This window comes from Chelmon rostratus, chromosome 22 (genome assembly GCF_017976325.1).
Source record: "Chelmon rostratus isolate fCheRos1 chromosome 22, fCheRos1.pri, whole genome shotgun sequence".
Taxonomy (NCBI): domain Eukaryota; kingdom Metazoa; phylum Chordata; class Actinopteri; order Chaetodontiformes; family Chaetodontidae; genus Chelmon; species Chelmon rostratus.
The window spans coordinates 3,386,599-3,405,437 of NC_055679.1; the positions used below are offsets into that span (position 1 = coordinate 3,386,599).

The following is an 18,839-nucleotide window of genomic DNA, read 5'->3' on the forward strand; positions in this document are numbered from 1 at the left end:
GTTGCTAACTAACTGCTGTGTCATTCCGAGCAGGTAGTGTGCTGACCCTGATCTCTGACCTCCCTGTAGATCTCTTCGGTGGGCATGTGTAGACCGCGTTTGACTGACATCTCCCTCACTCACTCTACAGCTTTGTTGGACCTGTGAGGGAGGGACAAATGACACCTTCATCATCCTTATATTGAGTCAGGCTAGCTCAGGTGCAGGAGGGCTGAAGACACCCGAGCGTCTTCAACGTGAACAGGCAGCTGGATCTTTGCAGAGGCGGAAAGACAACAATCAGACGGGCAGAGCCAAGCTTTTGGTATTAATGTGGTCAACCAGACACTTTTAATTTCAATGTTTGTTTGTTTTTAACAATGATCGTAGAACCTGATAGCTGTCAAATGATTTAAGTAGGTACACCAAAGAGGCCTGGAGCTCCACAGAACCCAGACCTGCCCTCGTTCCAATCCTGCTGCTCAGAGAAATAAAATTAAATCTTAAAAAAGGGGAGAAAAAAAAAAAACATACAGCGTCACTCCAGATGCCACTCTCGCCCTGTGAGTAAGTGCTTGGTGGAGAGAGAGAGAGAAAAAAGGAACAGACAACAATAGTAATCTCAAGACTGCTTTAAAATTACTTTTAAATGTAGATAATATTTGTATATAGGTAGATAATGTTTGGTTGATTTAAGGGGAATAGTAATAAGAACTTAAAGGTCAATACAATCAGAAGGTCTTAGCTCACTAGCTAGGTCAACAGAGAACCAGTTATACATGCACTAAAAGAAAAAACAAACCAAAAAATAAAAATTTTAAAAATCTGAAAGATAAATTGAGATTATATCCAAATTTGTTTTTCCAAAACCTACACCAAATGAGACTCCGACGCTAGATTGATTTTTAAAAAGAAACAATGCTGGATTTCATTTTTAAATAAGATGGCTAATTGACATTATTGCACATGAGCAAAAGACAGTAATACTATTAGAGCTCTGTTCATCGACCTCCTCCTCCTCCTCCTACAGACCCTCCTTCAAAACATTCAGAAACCTGGTGATGTACGACAACAAGAGATGTTTCATCAACAGCAACCAAAGAGAGAGAGAGAGAAAATAAAAACGGATAAAAACCTTGATCTGGGTGAGCGGACAGATAAGACAGCCAGCAGAGATGAGGGTAGAACACTTACATTGTGCTATAATGTACAGTAAATGGCTGCATAAGTGCTTTTTCTTAAGCTTGAAGAGGAAAAAAAAAATGTTTTCCAAAAAAAAAAAAAAGAAAAAGAAAAGGTATTTATTGTTGAGGCATCGTTAAAAGTTAGCCTGTGCTATCCATTCAGGGGTGACGATGGCAAATCCCTAACAATGGGATCCCAACAGCTTTGAACGAGTAGGAGAGAAATCTTTCAGGTCATAAAAAAATAAGGATGATGATGTTACCCCTCGGATTCTGTCGTTTCAAAGATCGCTGCTACATTAAAACTGCACAGAATTATGTGCAACATCGGAAAAAAGGCTTTGAAGATGATTCCTCTGCACTCCGTTCTGTCTGTTGGATTCGTTTTTTTCTTCTTTTTCTTTTTTGTTGTTTTTTTTGTTGTTGTTGTTTGTTTTCCATGTTCCGCCACCTCATTATTGGTGTTGATTGGCAGTGTCCAGTTCCAATAACATGGCAGAGTGATTCAGTAAAAACACCGTAGTTGCAGTGAGGTTATTTAGGGGAGTCACTCTGGAGGAGGCTGACAGTCCGCGGCGCCGTCGCCGATGGAGTTAGCTCGCGCTCACACCGGCCCATTGACCGACACTTCCTGGGGCGGTGGCGTTTCCTCTCTGTTGGGATGACAGGGGAAACAGTCACATACACGCAGAAATGTGGGGTTAGCTGTTAAACACACAGGAATAAGGACAAACTATCCTCTGTATCTCTTCCAGAGTGGAGAGTCAGGCTCAGCCCTCACGGCTGACTGTTCATTCAGCACAATACAAACATGTTTACTAGAGAATAAAGCTGTCAGTAACTGTCAAAAACTATTTCCTGCAGCTGGAGCCGCTTCCTGTGCGCCACTTGGGCTGCAACTCTCTCCTTTTCAGAAACACCCTGATCACCTTCAGACAGTTGCAAGCCGCTCAGTGCGAGCGCAGTCTGATCTTCAAGCCTCTGAGCAGTTGTGGTTAAGGGCGTTGCTCAAGGGCACCTCAGTGGTGGTGATGATGGAGGAGCTGTCTTTTCACTTTCCCCACCCAAGTTTATGTTGCAGGTGCCGGAAGCTGAACAGACAAGCTGCCGGTAACGAGCTCGCTCCTCCATCGTTTAATCTCAATGAACTGAGTCATCATTTGGTCTAACATCAGAAAATAGCTTTTTATTTAAAAAAAAAAAAAAAAAAGGCCCATAACATGGAATGTAAACACAACCACATGTCTGCTGTCCACGTTTTTGGCCCCATGGGGTCGCTGCCCCCCACCCCCACCCGCTGCCATCATGGATGCTTGTTCTTATTTCACTGTCAACAGGCAGCCACTCACTTCCTGTCAGTCTGCGTGGTTACAGGTGAATCCTCAGCAGGCTGCTGCTCTGACGCTTTAGGAGGATCTGACAGAGAGAGTTTCTCCAGAGACACCGGACTCTCCTCACTGCAGGACGGGGAGACACACACACACACACAGTTACTAATTACTCCACTCCAAGACAATTTCAGCACATATTACAGGTTCCAGTCAACCGTGTCTCCCTCCTTCTCTTTGACCCCCACTATAAGGCAAAAGAAAACATTTTCTGCTTTGGGCTGAATAAACAAAGCACTTCATTTAGCTGGTTTAGATGTGTGTGGACATATTGAACGACAGTGCTGGTGATCAGCATTCATTACAAGAGGAGAAAAAGGGGCAGAAGCTGTAGAACTGTGTGTTACTGTGTGAGTCATCAGGGGAAGCAAACAGTGTTAATAATATGTCTGTCACTCTACTTTCTGAACAGGCAAAACTCAGAGTTTAAGCTCTAGTTTGAGTCCTAGGGAAGCTCCCAGGATATACTTTTCCTGGGAAAGGCAAAACTGAATGAATCCAGCAATTTGAAAATCCCAGTCCAGTCCATAATTACCTCCATGTGGTAATTATGTTTCAAATATAGACGTTTCTACACACAGCAGCTTTCTGTGTGTGGCTGCAGAGTGGACCGGTCAACAGAGGATTTTACCGCTCAGCATCCGACAGGGAGGGTTTCCGCTAAAAGATGCAAACCTTTTGAGGTCAGCTGTCTTGTTGCCGGGGGCACAGGTTGCGGTGGCGGCAGGAGGAGCGCCGGCGTTTTTGTCATCCTCCTCGCTGTCGGATCCACCGGAGGAGCTGCTGTCCGAGGCCACGAGTGGAGCCTTCTTCCCTTCTCCCACCGGCCAAGCGCCAGACGAGGCACTAACATCTGCCGACACAAAGCACAGAAAAATGAGTTTGTGGCGTTCTTCGGCTCAATGAAGACATTTTTTTACGTTGGAAACGTGCATTCCAACAGGCTCTGATGCTGCAGGTCAATGCTCACCGCTCTTCTCGTGGTTTTGTTTGGCTTGTTTATCTGCATCACTGCTGCCCGAGTCCACAGGAGAGCTGCACCTGGGATCCGTCTCTGTACTGCACAGAACCAACAAGAAAACCGTGTTAACAAGGCGTAAAGAATGACAGAACATTCATTTTTGTGACTGTATTTCTTGTGTAATTCTGAAGCGTGGTCCGTGTTCAATTTGTGAAATGGTAATAAGACGATAGAACTGTTGCCTAGCACACACCGTGTTAAAAAAAAAAAAACTGTGGGCTACAGAGCCATTCGATCGAGGGTATCCATATGACATCACTGAACATTGAACTGTGCGGCGTGTCGTCCGGATCTTCTGCTCGCCTTCATGTTGACAAGCTTTTTGTTTCTCTCCCTGCACTGAAACTCAAACCATTTGCAGCAGCCACAGCACATTTATGTGACATGGTGGAGGAACTGGGTTCTCATAAACTCACACATACACACAAATCCACTATAAGTGACAAATGTTAAGTTGGTTTCTCTGAATATTTAGCCTTTATTCTAGCAAATGTTGAGACCCAGAAACAAACAGTCACTTTTTTTGAGACAGGTGTATCGGAATAATCACTCTATAACTGACTGACTGACTATTTGAAACTGTCCTGTACACTTTATAGGTCACATGCAAGAATCCTCCTCTGCTCAAGCCAAAAACAGCAACTCTTTCTGATATAGAAGGTCAATCAGTTAAATAAACCTCTTTTTAACCTTTAAGTTCCAGGAACTATGGAACCAATTTAACTAGGGATGTTCATGGTTTACGGTTAATCGAGCGTTTTTGACCAGTTACACATGTCAGCCCATAGGTTCATTTCACACACACACACACACACACACACACACACACACACACACACACACACACACACACACACAGTGTGATGCACTATGGTCTGTATCTGAAGAAGCGTGAAGATCAGGCAAATTACACCTACGGTTAAAAAACTATATTTTTACACAAGAAAAACATCGTGTCAGGCCCTTTGTTCTTTGTATTTTCTGTTGTGAGACTTGTGTGGTTTGAGTTACATGTGATGGAAAGTTGAGTGAGAGAGCTTGAGGTTTGCTCAATGATTTCTCCTTTGGAACACAAATATTGTGAAACTGTCAAAAAAAAAAATTGCCTCTCCTTCATTTGCGTTAATGCTCATCAGTGCTCCCTCTTCCTCATTTGCTCGTGTTGCCAGCTTGTTCTCTCTCTCTTTTCACTCTTTTGAAACAAGCCGAGAAGACAACAGAAACCTTTGGAAAGTACTACAGCAGTAGGGACTTTTTTGCCACCTGAATCATACAGGAACTAAATTTATTAACGCTAACCCTAAAATGCATGTTTAGTTCCTGAGTTCAAGAGATTCTTGGTGCCTTGGGAAAGTTCCTTTGAGTGGAACTAATAGTGAGTCTGTTGTATTAATTAAACCTATAACCAATCAGATGTAAAGGCAAGGCAAATTCTGTTAACTTTTCCTTGACAACCATCGCAGGAGACTTTCTTTGAATGAACCGGTTTGCTTCTCACCCAGAGAAAGGCTGGAACTCAGTGAAGTTGGCCCAGCCAGTTTCCTGCGTCTCTGCTCCACTCCCGGATGAGCTGTCCCACCCTGCCGGGGTTTGGGATGCTGCAGTCCCTCTAGAGTCCCTGAAATTTGCTGTCCAGCCTGGACCTGGAAACGAGACCATAAAAAGACTTTCAAACTAAGACAAGAGGCCTATGCTGAAGGGCTGCTCAACAGTTTACATGACATTTGGCTGCTGTCATCTTATCTACCTGGATCTGATGTGTTCTGCTCAGAGTCCTCATCCTCATCGGATTCAGATCCGCGATCCCGCTCCCTGCCTCCGTTCTCCATGCTGCTCCTGGAGCCTCCCTCTGAGGTCTGGGAGACCCCAAACCTGGAAGGGAGTGACAACAGAATGAGGTTGAGGAGAGATGAAGGGGTTTACAGACACAAGACGGAAATATCTGATGTACTGAAAACTGCCACGAGGAAATGAAAAGCTAGAAATTCATTGTGAGGTTTACCGTGTTCTGGATTTAGCTTGTGTTGCATAGTTCATCTCCTTCTCTTCCCAAATGTCCTCCTCTTCTTCAGCATCATCAAATTGGTGTATCCTCTCTTTACAGCAGGCTTCAAAAGCAGCCGCATTGGCCTGTGTATAAACAGACACTTAGATGACGTCATAATTCCTCCTGTGACAGTGTCTAATACACAGATCACCAATGTCTCTTTTTAAATTATGTTACACCTGAAAACACTCAACAGTATCAACAGCTGTTATAAATAGTTGCAATATTAAGATCACTGATAGCAACACATTTTTACTTACACTATTATCATCAGCATCTAGATTGAAGTTTATTTCGGCAATTCTGTCAAATGTGGCACTAAAGAGAGAGAACAAGAGAAATGTTAAGCTAACAGCAAACATCCTGCATGGTAAGGTGATCGCTGTGGGATAACTGAAAGAATAAGACACCTACACTGAAGTATTCAAATACTACAACAGACACAAAATCACAGTGTAACTTAGAATCAATAGAAATGTCTCTGAGCTCTGGTGTAGAGGATTTGTTGCTGTGTGAATGCAGAAACCTTTAATAATCTGTAAAGGGCAACGCACTGTGTGAGACTTCTACTACGTACTTGATGTTTTCATCATGCTCACTGAACTCCTCATCGTTGAACCCAAACTGATCCACAAAATTGGCAGTCATCTGTTGGATCTGATAGTCGGAGAAGGCCTGGGAAGGTCAAAGGGCAATATTATTATATAAGAGGTTACTAAAGATGGATATTTCTTTATTACTACAAGCAACAGAGGTGTGATGTGTCACTTTGTTTCCGTGGTGGTGTGCATCGTACCTGCTGAAGTGACAGGTCGTTGGGGAAGGGGCTCTCCATGTCATCATCCTCACTAGACGAGTGCATGTTGTGGGTGCTTACCTGCACGACACAAATCAAATCAGAGGTTTGATGAACTTTTAACAGTGTTCAACAGTATAATACACAGTTCAACGTCAATGTGAAATATGAGTGATGGTGCTGAATAATGACCAGAAAAGTGTTGCTGCAGAACATTTAGATGTCACAGTGAAGCTGAGCTTTCACCTTTTGGATTAAAAATGCCATCACTTCATCATTTCATCCTATGAGACATCTGTGTGAAATTTTGTCATTATTAGAAGATGAATTCTTGAGCTATGGTCAAAAATGTGTTTCGTGTAGTCACGTTGACCTTTCACCTCCAAAAACGAATCAGTTCAACATTGAGTCCAAGTGAACGTTTGTGCCAAGTGTGAAGAAATTCCCTCAACGTGTTCCTGAGATATCATGTTCGTGAGCCACGGCTGTCACAGGCGCAGAGGCATAATCATTTTCCCTCAGTGTTGTTGGAAACTACAACACCCCAATAACAGATGTTCCATCATCCTACAGTATACCACTGAGCTTTTGTCAAAACACTTCGCCATGGAAAGTAAGAGTCATTCAGACTAACAGTCTTCTTAAATACCACAGTACCTACAATGCTGCAAATCCACTAATAATAATTTGCAAACATGCCTACTTCAGTTTCCTTCTCCTTTGAAAACATATCATCAGATCTCAATGCAGCCTGCGACCTTCACTGAGGGATGCTGTCACACTTCTGATACTAAGTATCATCTGAGCCACTACTGTTGTTGATTAATTAAAACAACACTTCTGACTTTTGTTGCTCCTTTTTTAGATTTATTAAATAACAAATATCAGATAAAAAATCTGATTTGGTGAGAAGCTGATGACGGCTGCTCTGACACTGCCCTGGGCTGCTTGGTCCTGTCATGATTACAAGCAGGCTTAAACTGAGAAAGAGGAAAGGAGAGGAAGTTAAGAGCAAGCTATTGATGCGGGAGAACCTGAGTGCTACTAAACGACATCTCACCAGCTCTACCGTGTTCCTCCTGTTAGTCTCTCTCAGGGTCTCGTCCACAAAGCTCTCCCAGCGACCTCTGCAGTCTTCTGGAAGCTCTGCAAAAGCAGAGATATTCATTTTCACTGACTTTCCAGATATGTCGACTCATCTCAAATCAGGACTATTGTAGTATATGACAACCTTTGATGAGGTCAGTGATCTGGGCCTGTACTGGTCCTTTCTCCAGGTTCTGGACCACCATGTTGGAAATTCTGGTCAGATGACCCATGTTGCCTCTCCTGGTGCCGCCCTCAGCCCTGAGATTGAGAGAAACACACTTACCATTAGCTTCAAGTGGCAAAATAACTCCACCGTGAAACCACAACTGCACTGCCATAACAAATCTGTAATGCTCCGATGTTACAGCACAATATTTGCTGAGGTCTAGGTATTGAGAAGATTCTGATCAAAAACAATTTACCAGTTTAAACATCACTGCATATGTTTCTCTTTACTTTAAAATAAAAACACAAAAATGCAGCACCACAATAAATACTTAACAAGACCTGCATAAAGCAAAAAAATGCAGCTACAGAAGTACAAAGGATAGCACATAGCTACGCTATGGATGCAAAGACATTCTTACTGAATTTTATCATTCTCCTCCCAGGCATCAAGGATCTTCTGTACCAGCTGACACTTCTGGAACAGCTGAGAGTTCAACAGAAACATGGAATGACGAGGCGTGTGGAAATAAACAAGAAGGAACATCAAAACATTGCAACAAAATTTTGGGTGTAGTGGCTAGTTCAGGACATCAAGCTGCTTCAGCCACCTACATGTGCCACAAGGGTAGCGTGGATGGAGGTCTGTGGGTCACTGGTCCTGCCTGTCTCCCCTGCCTCCCCCTGCACCTCGGGGTTGGATGCTGCTGGCTTCCCGTCGTGGTTCTGGAGGCCTGGACTGGGCCGCTCCTCTGAGGAAGGATGGTTCAGGATAGCCGCCACACACAGCTCCACTTGGAAGTGCAAAAAGTTATTCCAGGAGTATTTGAAGAACAGATCCTATTCAGAGAGAGGGATGTGAAGCAAAGTCAGTGACATGCAGCAAAAGACTGCATGTAAGGGCAGTACTGAGATGAATGGACACTTGTCTATTGTCCATTACGCATGGGCGAAAGTGGAGGGTCTGAATCCTTGGTCTGTTGAACAACACACTAAGCTGAATAACTTTATATGAAATTGGTCTAAATAAGTCACACCCTCTGCCCTTTGGTCAGGTGGCGTGATAAGGTAATCAGAGCTTCCCAGCCTCATTGCCAACCTTGTGCAAATCTGATGCAACTTTTTCTGACATTACGCGCAAATACAATAAGACAAAGCATACTCTAAAGCTCAAACACATCGTGCTCACTATGCGTGCAAAAGCAGCGACAGAGTTTCAATGTCCAGAGTCAAGCCAGGCTTAGCCTACCAGTAGTAGGTTCATGGTGGAAAGATTGCAGAGCTCCTGACAGATACTGGGGGCACTGGTCTGCAGCAGGGCGGCCACAAGCCGGGCCACGTGAAGGCGGGCGTTCCCCAGTGGCTGCTCTAGAACGCCAACGGTCGTCAGTATTGCACTTTTCTGTAGAAGGAACAAGAAAAGTATGTCAAGTTTCAATACTAATACTGCACCACAGAGGAAAAATGAGGTTGTATGACAGTGCAAGTGCATCATGCCAATTCACCATCAGCTACTGCTGTATTTTTAAAGATAAGGATATATAATGCGTTGCCACCAGTCAACTGTCAGAAAATACTGTTTGAAATGATGGGATTAACTATCTGACTTATGTTTGGAATGTATTTTGCTTTACTTGCTCAATGGATTTACCTTGGGGGGATCCAGAAGAAGCTGCTGGAAGTCCTTTAAATGGGGCTCAATGGCATTTAAAATACTGCTGCTGACAGTGTAAGACCTTTCATAACCCTGAGAATACAGATCCATTAGCCCTTCCAACCTGAGAGACACAAGCAGACAAAAATGTTAGCACACTATGTCTGGTCAAGCTCCAACAGTTCAGAGTCATCACTGTGTAATTTTCTACTTTCTATTTACTATTTCTATTCTTCCCAAGTCTGTATTTATGCCATTGGCCATATTTCATTTGTGGAGCACTTTGTGACATAATGCTGTTGAAAGGTCTTATACAAAAAAAGGCATTTCCTTCCTTACTTGAAACTATGAAATGTTAATGCATGCAACATGTACAGTTAAAGGCTGGACAGGAAACGCTGACTCACCCAGACCTCCTGGTCTCCAGTAAGGTAAGTAGCACTTGAGTTCCATTAACGATGGAAGCCTCGCTCCTCTCGCCCTCAAACATGTTCTTAAGGAGCCCCGCTACACTCTCCTGCCTGAAAGACAAAGGTTCATGCGGTGGCAAAATTAAAAAACAAACTAGCTGATGGTGATGGCTATTTAACAGGTGTTTGCATACACGCTACAACCTGAGGGATTTTTTTTGTTGAGAATACTCCAATACAGATTAGAAAAATGTGCAAATCTGGTGCAATGGCAACATAGGAGTGTTTCAGTATGTTTACAATCCCTGCTTGTGTTGACATGTAAGCACAAACATCTTGTCCCAACTTTACAGAGTCTACCCTCAACTCACTCAAAGGACACAAAGAAACATGAAAAGAATGTATAACTTATGTGACATCCTTAACCAACATGTTTGACAGTCACACAAAACCAGTCTGGGGGCTTTTTTGTTTCTAATGTGTGGCAGTCAGACAATTTTCAAGACGCACTGACTCTAAATAACACAAGCAACTGGACACAGGTGAGATTTACTTTTCCTCTTACAACTTTAATCAACAGTCATTGTAAACTTACGACTCTAGTACAGCCAATAGTGGGTCAGCCTCCATATTCTCCTGCATCTGATTGGCCTGGTCTCGACTAAGGCGGATGATGTCACAAAGCGTTTGGGATGCATTTGATTGTCTCTGAAAAGTAAATCATTGAAATAGAACACAGAAATTAACAGATTAGAAATTACAGATTATAGCGAGATCATCATGACAGCATTGTAACAGGTCAACTCCCAGCATGCCTGACACTCACCTCCTCATCTTTGCCAGTATGGATGAGCTCTGTGAGTCTTTGTACCAACTTCTCCTCATTTAGCCACTGGGGGGGAAAAAATGAATAGTGTTAAGATACCTTAAATGCTGGTGTTAGCGGTGGGCAATATGACCTATAATTTATATTACAGTATTCTTTCCACCTTTTACAGTGATGGTATTATATCACGGTCAAAATGGATTTGTTTATTGCCTCCAATGAATAGGATCCAGGAATACATGTGTTTTGGAGGGAGAAACCTGCCCCATAATGTAGGTTAACTATTAAATGTAAAGTGATTCGTTCTCAGAGTTAGACAAGGGGTCGGATTAGGCATTTCAGCAGCATGTATTTGGAAGAAAACCCAAAGTATATTATATAAGTACAGTCAGTGTACCACAGGGCATGTCTATCAAGTAGATTTACAAATGCACAGCAACATGTGAAGGTGCTTTTTTTTTTTTGAAACATTGAATCAACTTCATTGTAAGTCAGTGCCATCTCAGTGATCAATAAAAATGTCAGTGAAACTGATGAGCAGGCAAAAATGTTACGTTCAATAACTAATTAAACAAGCTGTGCTCTCTACTCTCACTGCTTCAAAACCAATATGGAAACACAAATTAAAAAACATAAGCAGCGCATAATTAAAATAAGCAGTTGTCGAGTGTGTGTTCACCTATGTGCACGTGTGTGCATGCACCTGTGCTCACGTGGGTGTGCTTAATTTAGACCTGGGTACTTTTGCAGGACAGGCTGTTAACGAAAAGTGCAATAACTCAATGAAGTGAATAATAATGATAAAAAATTCTAGAACAAAAATCCTGACTCCCTCAGGATCAATTCCTCTCTGTCCTCACCCTCTGCCATATTTCCATCAAGTATGTCTGTATTCCCTGCAGCAAAGATGTTTTAGGCCTCAGCCCAAGGACTGGGGTGTGATGTCACTTTCATATGTAAGTGCTTCTGTAGGCTACACATACACGTCCATGTATGGTGGTGGCGTCACTTCCTGATCTTCAGAGGTTTCATTTCAGACTACAGCAGAAAGCTCCGGTACCTTTGAGCATCAGAGCTTAGCTGCTAAAAAGCTATGTGATTCAGAAAACAGCGACGCCACCATCACGCCACTGAGAAATGTAGTTAAACTAGTAACTGCGCAACACTGACAGAAACACATACCAACATAACACACTTTGGCAGAAAACCCAAAGCTTATTATTTAAGTACAATAGTCAATATACCACAGGGCATGTCTGTCAAGTACTGTCACATATGGTACAGTATGGTACGTATGGCTTTCCTGCAACAACCGAATCAGCTGGGCTTGTGTTGCAGTATGAAGTGTGGAGATAACATTAGGACCGGCTGTGTGAGACTACAAAAAAAGCAACATGAAAAAACAGTTTCCGACATCCAAGCTTCTACTCTGGTTATTTAATTGGCTTTAAATGAGGCTTTGCATTAAATACGCCAACACTGTTCCACTGTGTCTACAACAGATACCACTTGGCATATTAGCTGTGGAATGTGCCAGCGCCAAACTCAACAGGCTAACCAGCAAAATAAACATTCAGGCACAATAAAAATTTACAGGTTCTAAGATTGAGGTCAGTATTGATTCATTCTTGAGCTTCAGGTTTGAAACGCTTTGTAATGGCCCTCATAGCAGTCCGAAGTAAAATGATTAGCACATGTATACTCAAATAGTTGTTGTTGTGGGGACATTTTCATTAATCCATTGGCTCTTCACTTCTTTGAATGGTGGGAGTAGATGAGGACTTTTGTGTTGGTTTTTACAGCCAGCAACAGAGAAATTGGCCTACATTGCTTGTCTTGTTAACTTCTACATCTTTGTGTTATCTGAGTCAGCACTATAGCAAAGAAAATAGTACTTACTGGATATAACTCCAGTTCTATGAGTACACGTGTAGCCCTTTACCTCCATGTTATCACAGGCATATTTTTATTTTTAATATGTTTAGACATTTATCACAGTAATGACGGTATTGCAAAATCCATGTCTCTGCAAAACTTGACACCAGTGATCATGGCAAAACCAGCATACGGCCCACCCCTAGCTGGTGTTTACTCATGGAAGTACACAAAGACATATTTAGAGAGCTTACATGAAGGACCTCCTGCCTCAAGGGGGCAGGCTCCACACAACTGATGAGGCGAAGCAGCAAGTCCATCATGGCAGAGGCGTCAATATGTTTCAGCACCAGACCAATGAAGCCTTCCTTTTTCTTTAGAAAAGTTATCACCTGGAAAACATCAAGTGCACATTACTTTTGGCTCCAAATAGCAGAATGTGCGCTCTTCAACATCTTATTGCTTATTTAGATGCTCTGATCAAGAAACCCTTTCATGATCATTTTCAGTGTACCTGTTCGGTTTTCCTGGCAATGAGATTGCCGATGGTTTTGCTGAAGAAGCTGGCCAATAACGGATTGAGGGGTGGATCCTGCTCCAGAAAGTGATAGAGCATCTCAAGGAGAGACTCTTCCCCGCCCAGCTTATCATTTATAAGGGACACATCTGATGTCAGGAGCTCACAAGCGATGTTGGGAAATCTTTAAAAAAAACAAAACGAAGGAGTCTCGGTACAATTCATGTTGCATTTCTGAAATGTTTTCTGATGATCTGAGCCTTGATGAGTTTAAAAGAGGTCAAAACAAATTTGATTAAATTAAATCAAATAAATTGTAAAAGGATAAATACACAAAATCAGACCAGAAACACAACCAATAGCTACAGCTCGAGAACAAATTACGTCGTATTATTTTTTCTTTTTCAGACAAAATATGAATAAAAGTACAGAATGACAAGAATATATTTTAATGCATGTTAATCCAAATGAATAATACCAGGTCCCCAGATAAAGAACAGCAGGTTTAGTAGGAAATCATTCCTTTATTCAACTGAAATTCATAATTTCTGTCATTTAAAAAAAAGATTTCACATTTTTAATACACCTAAAATATTTTTTGGTTATTTGTCTCAAGAACTGAAGTAAGAGCAATAACTGAGAACAAGAACTGAGTTCATGCTGCCCTGATGTCTCCATCTAATGACAATGAAAACTCACTTAAAGCGACTCCTCTCCTCCAGGTCAGCAGGCGGCTCTGTGGTGATGAGGCTGACCAGCTCCTGCATGCAGTGGTCCTGGGAGAGGAAGAGGAGCAGCCGACGGTTTTGGGCCTTGCACTCCTGCAGGACGTCATCTTCCTCCATCAGCTCTCTCAGCGTCACGTCCTCCCTGTCCAGCAGCTGGTCGATGTGGGAGGTGGTGTGCAGATCGAACTTCCAAAACATGGTGGCCGCTGGGACAGGGGACACAGCCCTGGGCCATTGGACAGAAGAGTGATGAGGGAGGGAAAGTAAAGGGGAAAAAACAAGGGTTAAAGGAGGTTGAGGGAGCACAAAGAGGCCCAGCAGTGATGAGAACAATGAAAGAAAGGGTTAGAAAAGGGAAGGGAAGATTGGATGCGTAGGTGGGGAAGGAAGCAGAGGAGAAAAATGAAGTAAACAAATGATGTAAACCAGGGGATTAAACCAATAATAGCTGTAACAACAACATAGCACTATCACTTGCAAAATGTCCTTACAGGAATTGCAGTACTTTTGAATTACATTAAGTATGATCACATTAACATGAGTATTCCAATTTATGCTGCATTAATGTGGGTCATTTTGGCCATGTATACACTTTCATGGAAGTAAGATTTAGTGGAAGTTTTTGCAGGATTTTGCAATAAGAATAACAACACATGCTCTACTGTTTGGATCTTTCATGTTAAGCTTTAAAAGAACAGCCCATATTCCTGCTAAATTTGCATGCTGATGCCCACAGAGGTCAACGTCATCAAAATAACAGAATAAGTAAGTATCTGGTTAAATACTAGACCTGATGTTGACAACCCTGATGTTGTAACATAACTTAGAGGTGATGTCTTCAGTCACAAATTAAACTGTGTTGTACAAAATTTAAATGTAAGTTTAAAATTTAATAGATCTATAGACAACACATATACCATATAGTTGCGGTAATAAAAATATTAAAAGATTAAAGTATTTACAATAAGGACAACAGTTCGGTTATTATGGTACAGGTAAATGTAGCCATATGTATATCACACATACAATTACAAAGATGGAAATGCCAAACAGCAAAGTGCTCACACATACCAGTGGATGAAATGTGGATATCTTTAATCAGACCTCCCCCACGGGCAGGCAGGCATTTGTGTTTGTGCAGACGACAGAGAGTGTGGTGAGGCCTGGCATTTATCAGCATGGGTCTCCTCTTAAAACGCAGGCCTCTTTAGGAGATGAGACGCTGAGAGGCTCACCATAACCTGCATGTCACAAAAAAACAGCAGAGATTAATCAACTGTGCAACAAGATTTTACGACACTGTGTTCACATACCATTCAAATGTTATTCTACGTCTGTACAAATTATGTATTTGAATGCATACATGACAAGTGATAGTGTATGTTTTGTATTGGTGTTTTGCACCATTGTGATGCTGTGTCGTCCCAAAGCAGAAGGTGCAATGTTTGGTTGTCGCATGCAGACATTCTTAAGCATGAGTTTTACTCAGAAAGTTTTGGCAATGCATCAGCTGTTGTCTATCAGCTCTAGCATGCTAGTCAGCTTAAGTGGTTAACCAGGTTACTCAAGCTCATGTAGTGCTGCTGCCATCTGTAACACAAACACGAGACACCAGAGCTGGAAGATCCTCCGTATAGGAGCGTCACGATATAGTGCTTAACTACACGAAAATCCACAAAGATAAGCGGATTGAACGAAAACTGTATACTGATATCCTTCAGATGAAGTGGGTATGTCTGCGGGAGCACTTCCAACATGTAGTTTACGACAATCACATGAATATGTGAGTTAGTGAAACAAGACATAAAGAGATTGGAGGGCGAGTCCTCTCCACTGTGCCAAAGCCATAACTAATGCTATAGGAGTGTTTATTGCTGCAGATATGTGACCACAGTTAGTTAAGAGAATGCAGGATTTAAGCATATGGTCAAAGTGCACGAGCCCTGCTATACGTGTGTATTTTAGTCAGTCTGCTGTGCCTGCCCTGTATACATGAGCACAAGCTGCACTTGTTCGGGAATTATTAACAGGTCTGAGTCTGGAGCATTTACTGACATTTCTGTTATCTGTTTTTGTTATTTACTTATTTTTAAGTTGTGGCCTTGGTGCCTTTCCAACTGACAGCTAATGATGTTAGAGAGGATCATGATGTAAATTTTATCTCTAATAGTCAAATTTACAGAATGCATATTTCAGTTTGATGAACAAAAAAAAAAAAAAAACCAAACAGTGCATCCATAAAGTCAAAATTCTCTAATTCTAGTTTCTTTAATGTGAATATTTTCTGTTTTTTTCACTCCTCTATGACAGTAAACTGAATATCTTTCTTTGGGTTTTGGACAAAAGAAGACATTTGAGGACTTCATCTTATAGAGACACTGATCAACGTTTTTCAATATTCTCTTACATTTTATGAACCAAACAACAATCAATTAACCAAGGACATAATTAACAGTTTAATAAACAATAAAAATAACTGGTAGTTGCTGACCTAATATAATTTTTAAGAAGTACTTTAAAAAGCACTGTGTTGGACTCTTTGTGCCTGCTTTCAGATGGAGGTATTGCATCTTAAATGATGGAGAACAAGTATTTGATGCTTTTGTGACTATGTAAGTATGTTTAGTTTTTTTCCCCTCATGTGGTTACTGTGGCAGCTAATCTAGACAACCAAACACACCAGCAGTGAAAAAAAAAAAAAAAAAAAAACGTCTTCTGGCTTTGTCAATGGTAACATGTCTCTCTGAGCAACATGCTTCCTCCTTTTTCTTTTCCTTTTTTTCCTGGGGAGGACCCTTGCCTGCACATGCAGCAGCAGTGTCCATCTGGCATACATTTACAGAGTACACAAGTGCAATAATAACCCGCTGAACACTCCCCGTGGACACTGAGCAGGAAAGCAAATGCTTGACTTTATATCCAAAATAGAATCCACCAGAGGCAACCTCAACAAAAACAGTCTACTGGCACATATAACAGACGATGAAAAGAGGAACAATGGCAGACATAAAGGGCATACATGTGGATGTTGTCAGCTAACAATAGTCTGTAATTGGGCAAGTTAAATAGAGTGAAATAAGGCAAGCGGAAATTCCACCTGCACTTTTACATGAGTTCTCCACTTACTGAATGTAAATAAAGAATGCAACTGGTAATTCATGACTGAATGTTTATCATGTTATACTAGATACCTAGTACAACAGTACACCATTGGTCATGTAGTTGTGCATGTCGTACTACTGTAGATACCTTGTACAACATGAACTAAAAATAATCAACCCATCTGCAACAGTGTGCTTCAAAGGACAAACAAAAACTACAGTTTTACTCAGCCTGTTGCTGCTTACTTGCACTGAAGTTTTAAAATTTGGTCAACAGACCTGTACCTAATGTTTGATACACAGATGATGGTCCCACAATATTGAGACACTTCCTTATTCGAATAAACTCTGGTGATTTTAGCTGGTTCAATAATAGTCCTTTACAAATGCACGATTAAGTTCATGGTGCTTATTCACATCAAATTATTGATCACCTTTGGTTTGTTTACAAACAAAAATAAGCCATCGCTTCAAACTTCGATCACCTGAGAAGTGACAACATGTGACAGCTAATGATACATCAAACCACAGATCAACCTACTGAAAAAAAGGTATCTGCATCCCTAGCTTGTCGTAATTTTTTATGTGAGGCCCCCATTTGTTAAGACGGTCTAACAATGGGAGACACACTGATGTGTAGCTAAAGAAATGTAAACTGAGCCGCCATAGCCTTGGCATGAAGTGCACATCAACTGACTTGCGGTAGGAGCTCAGATTTCTGTTTACTTCAACTCCAGTGGAGGCACCACTACCAAGTGGTATAAGATTTTAAAAACAACATATTTACATTACGTTAACTACATTCCTCACGGTTAATTATATTCCGTCGTTTCGTCGAGGTCCCTTTCTTTTTATCCATCGGTAACTGATGTACAAACAAATCTAGATGGTGTGCAAGGTTGCCTGATTTCAGTAATTCAGCAAGGCGTCGTTGCTACTGGCCTTAGCTAGACCCGAATGGCTGCAGTCAAGAACACTAGGAGTTAACTACTTAGCTCTTTAAGGTTAGCTATTAGATAATATTTAACTTGCAAAAAGATTTGCAGTATATTAAAGGACATATCCATTGGAAAATAAGTTATGTTTATCTCGATGGTACCCAGCTATAAATGTTAAAGGTAACTTAGCGACTGTTACCTAGCGTTAAATGATCTAACAGCTACACATATTCCTATGACAAAGTTAGTAGATTACTCAACATTGGTGTCTTAATCAATGCTAACTGGCGTTTTTTTTAGGCACCAAGTTATCAAGTTAGCTAACGTTAACGGTAGTTCCTCCTTCCCTCTGATTAGCACGTAAGCTAATTAGCTACTAACAGTTAACGTGTGCTGAGCTGACTTAGCCAACTTAAATAGCTCTCCAACTTAGGTTCAACTTTGTCGACGAAGCACCAAAGTTAACGTGTGCTAGTTGCTGAAACTCATGACGATCCTTCTGTCCAAAACTCACCCTTTGATTGAAAGTCCGCTGCTATTCCTTCCGTCTGTATTAAATTGTTGGTGGACTTTTTCGTCAAGCGGCCAGCCACTAAGTCACTAGCTTTCCAGCTAACTATTAGCTAGCTGTGTTGGCTAACATACATTAGCCCGTGAGCGAATAGTGATTTGTTTTGAAGGGTCAGTCTGCGACAGCACAGGCTACTGTTAGCTAGCTCAACTTAGCAAACGTTAGTCAAATGTGGCTTTGAAGTCCATCAAATGAACGGTTCCCTAACATTAATGGTTACTTGATATTAATAGCAATTACGTTACCTGTTATTATAAATATAGAGTGTATTGTTCGTACTCACGCACAAAGTTATTCAAACGCGGGGCTAAGTTTAGCATACAAAGCAGGAAAAACTCAGTCATATTTTTCGAATCAAAATGGCGACATGGTTACGAGAGCGCGCAGTAGACCTATGCGGGGACGTGCATTGACTTCGGGCAGTGCACACTGTATTTAGCAGAATGATGATCAGGACAGGAAGATTTGCAAAATAAAATAAGTACGGTGAAGTGGGTTAAAAAGGCGAGGGGTTTCAAGGCAGCAGTCATCCATTACTGATCAATGAACA

General features: G+C 41.6%; 1 protein-coding gene across 2 annotated transcripts; it reads right to left on the reverse strand.

Moving 5' to 3' along the window:
- Positions 1 to 278: 278 nt before the first annotated feature.
- On the reverse strand, positions 279 to 18,647 carry ppp6r2a (protein phosphatase 6, regulatory subunit 2a). Of its 2 annotated transcripts, none has more exons than XM_041963683.1 (24): positions 18,573 to 18,647; positions 14,751 to 14,920; positions 13,651 to 13,905; positions 12,949 to 13,135; positions 12,689 to 12,826; positions 10,560 to 10,625; positions 10,329 to 10,441; positions 9,731 to 9,844; positions 9,321 to 9,447; positions 8,919 to 9,071; positions 8,285 to 8,509; positions 8,092 to 8,156; positions 7,647 to 7,762; positions 7,476 to 7,561; positions 6,416 to 6,496; positions 6,197 to 6,294; positions 5,880 to 5,937; positions 5,575 to 5,702; positions 5,320 to 5,444; positions 5,071 to 5,215; positions 3,522 to 3,610; positions 3,227 to 3,404; positions 2,513 to 2,620; positions 279 to 1,816 (listed from the first exon to the last, which is right to left on the reverse strand). In XM_041963683.1, the coding sequence occupies exons 3-24, from the start codon at positions 13,875 to 13,877 to the stop codon at positions 1,768 to 1,770; spliced, it is 2,676 nt and encodes an 891-aa protein (XP_041819617.1). In that variant the 5' UTR covers positions 13,878 to 13,905; positions 14,751 to 14,920; positions 18,573 to 18,647; the 3' UTR covers positions 279 to 1,767. The 2 variants fall into 2 exon arrangements, with proteins under 2 accessions (XP_041819617.1, XP_041819616.1); XM_041963682.1 differs by having other exon boundaries at positions 18,233 to 18,647.
- Positions 18,648 to 18,839: the final 192 nt, after the last annotated feature.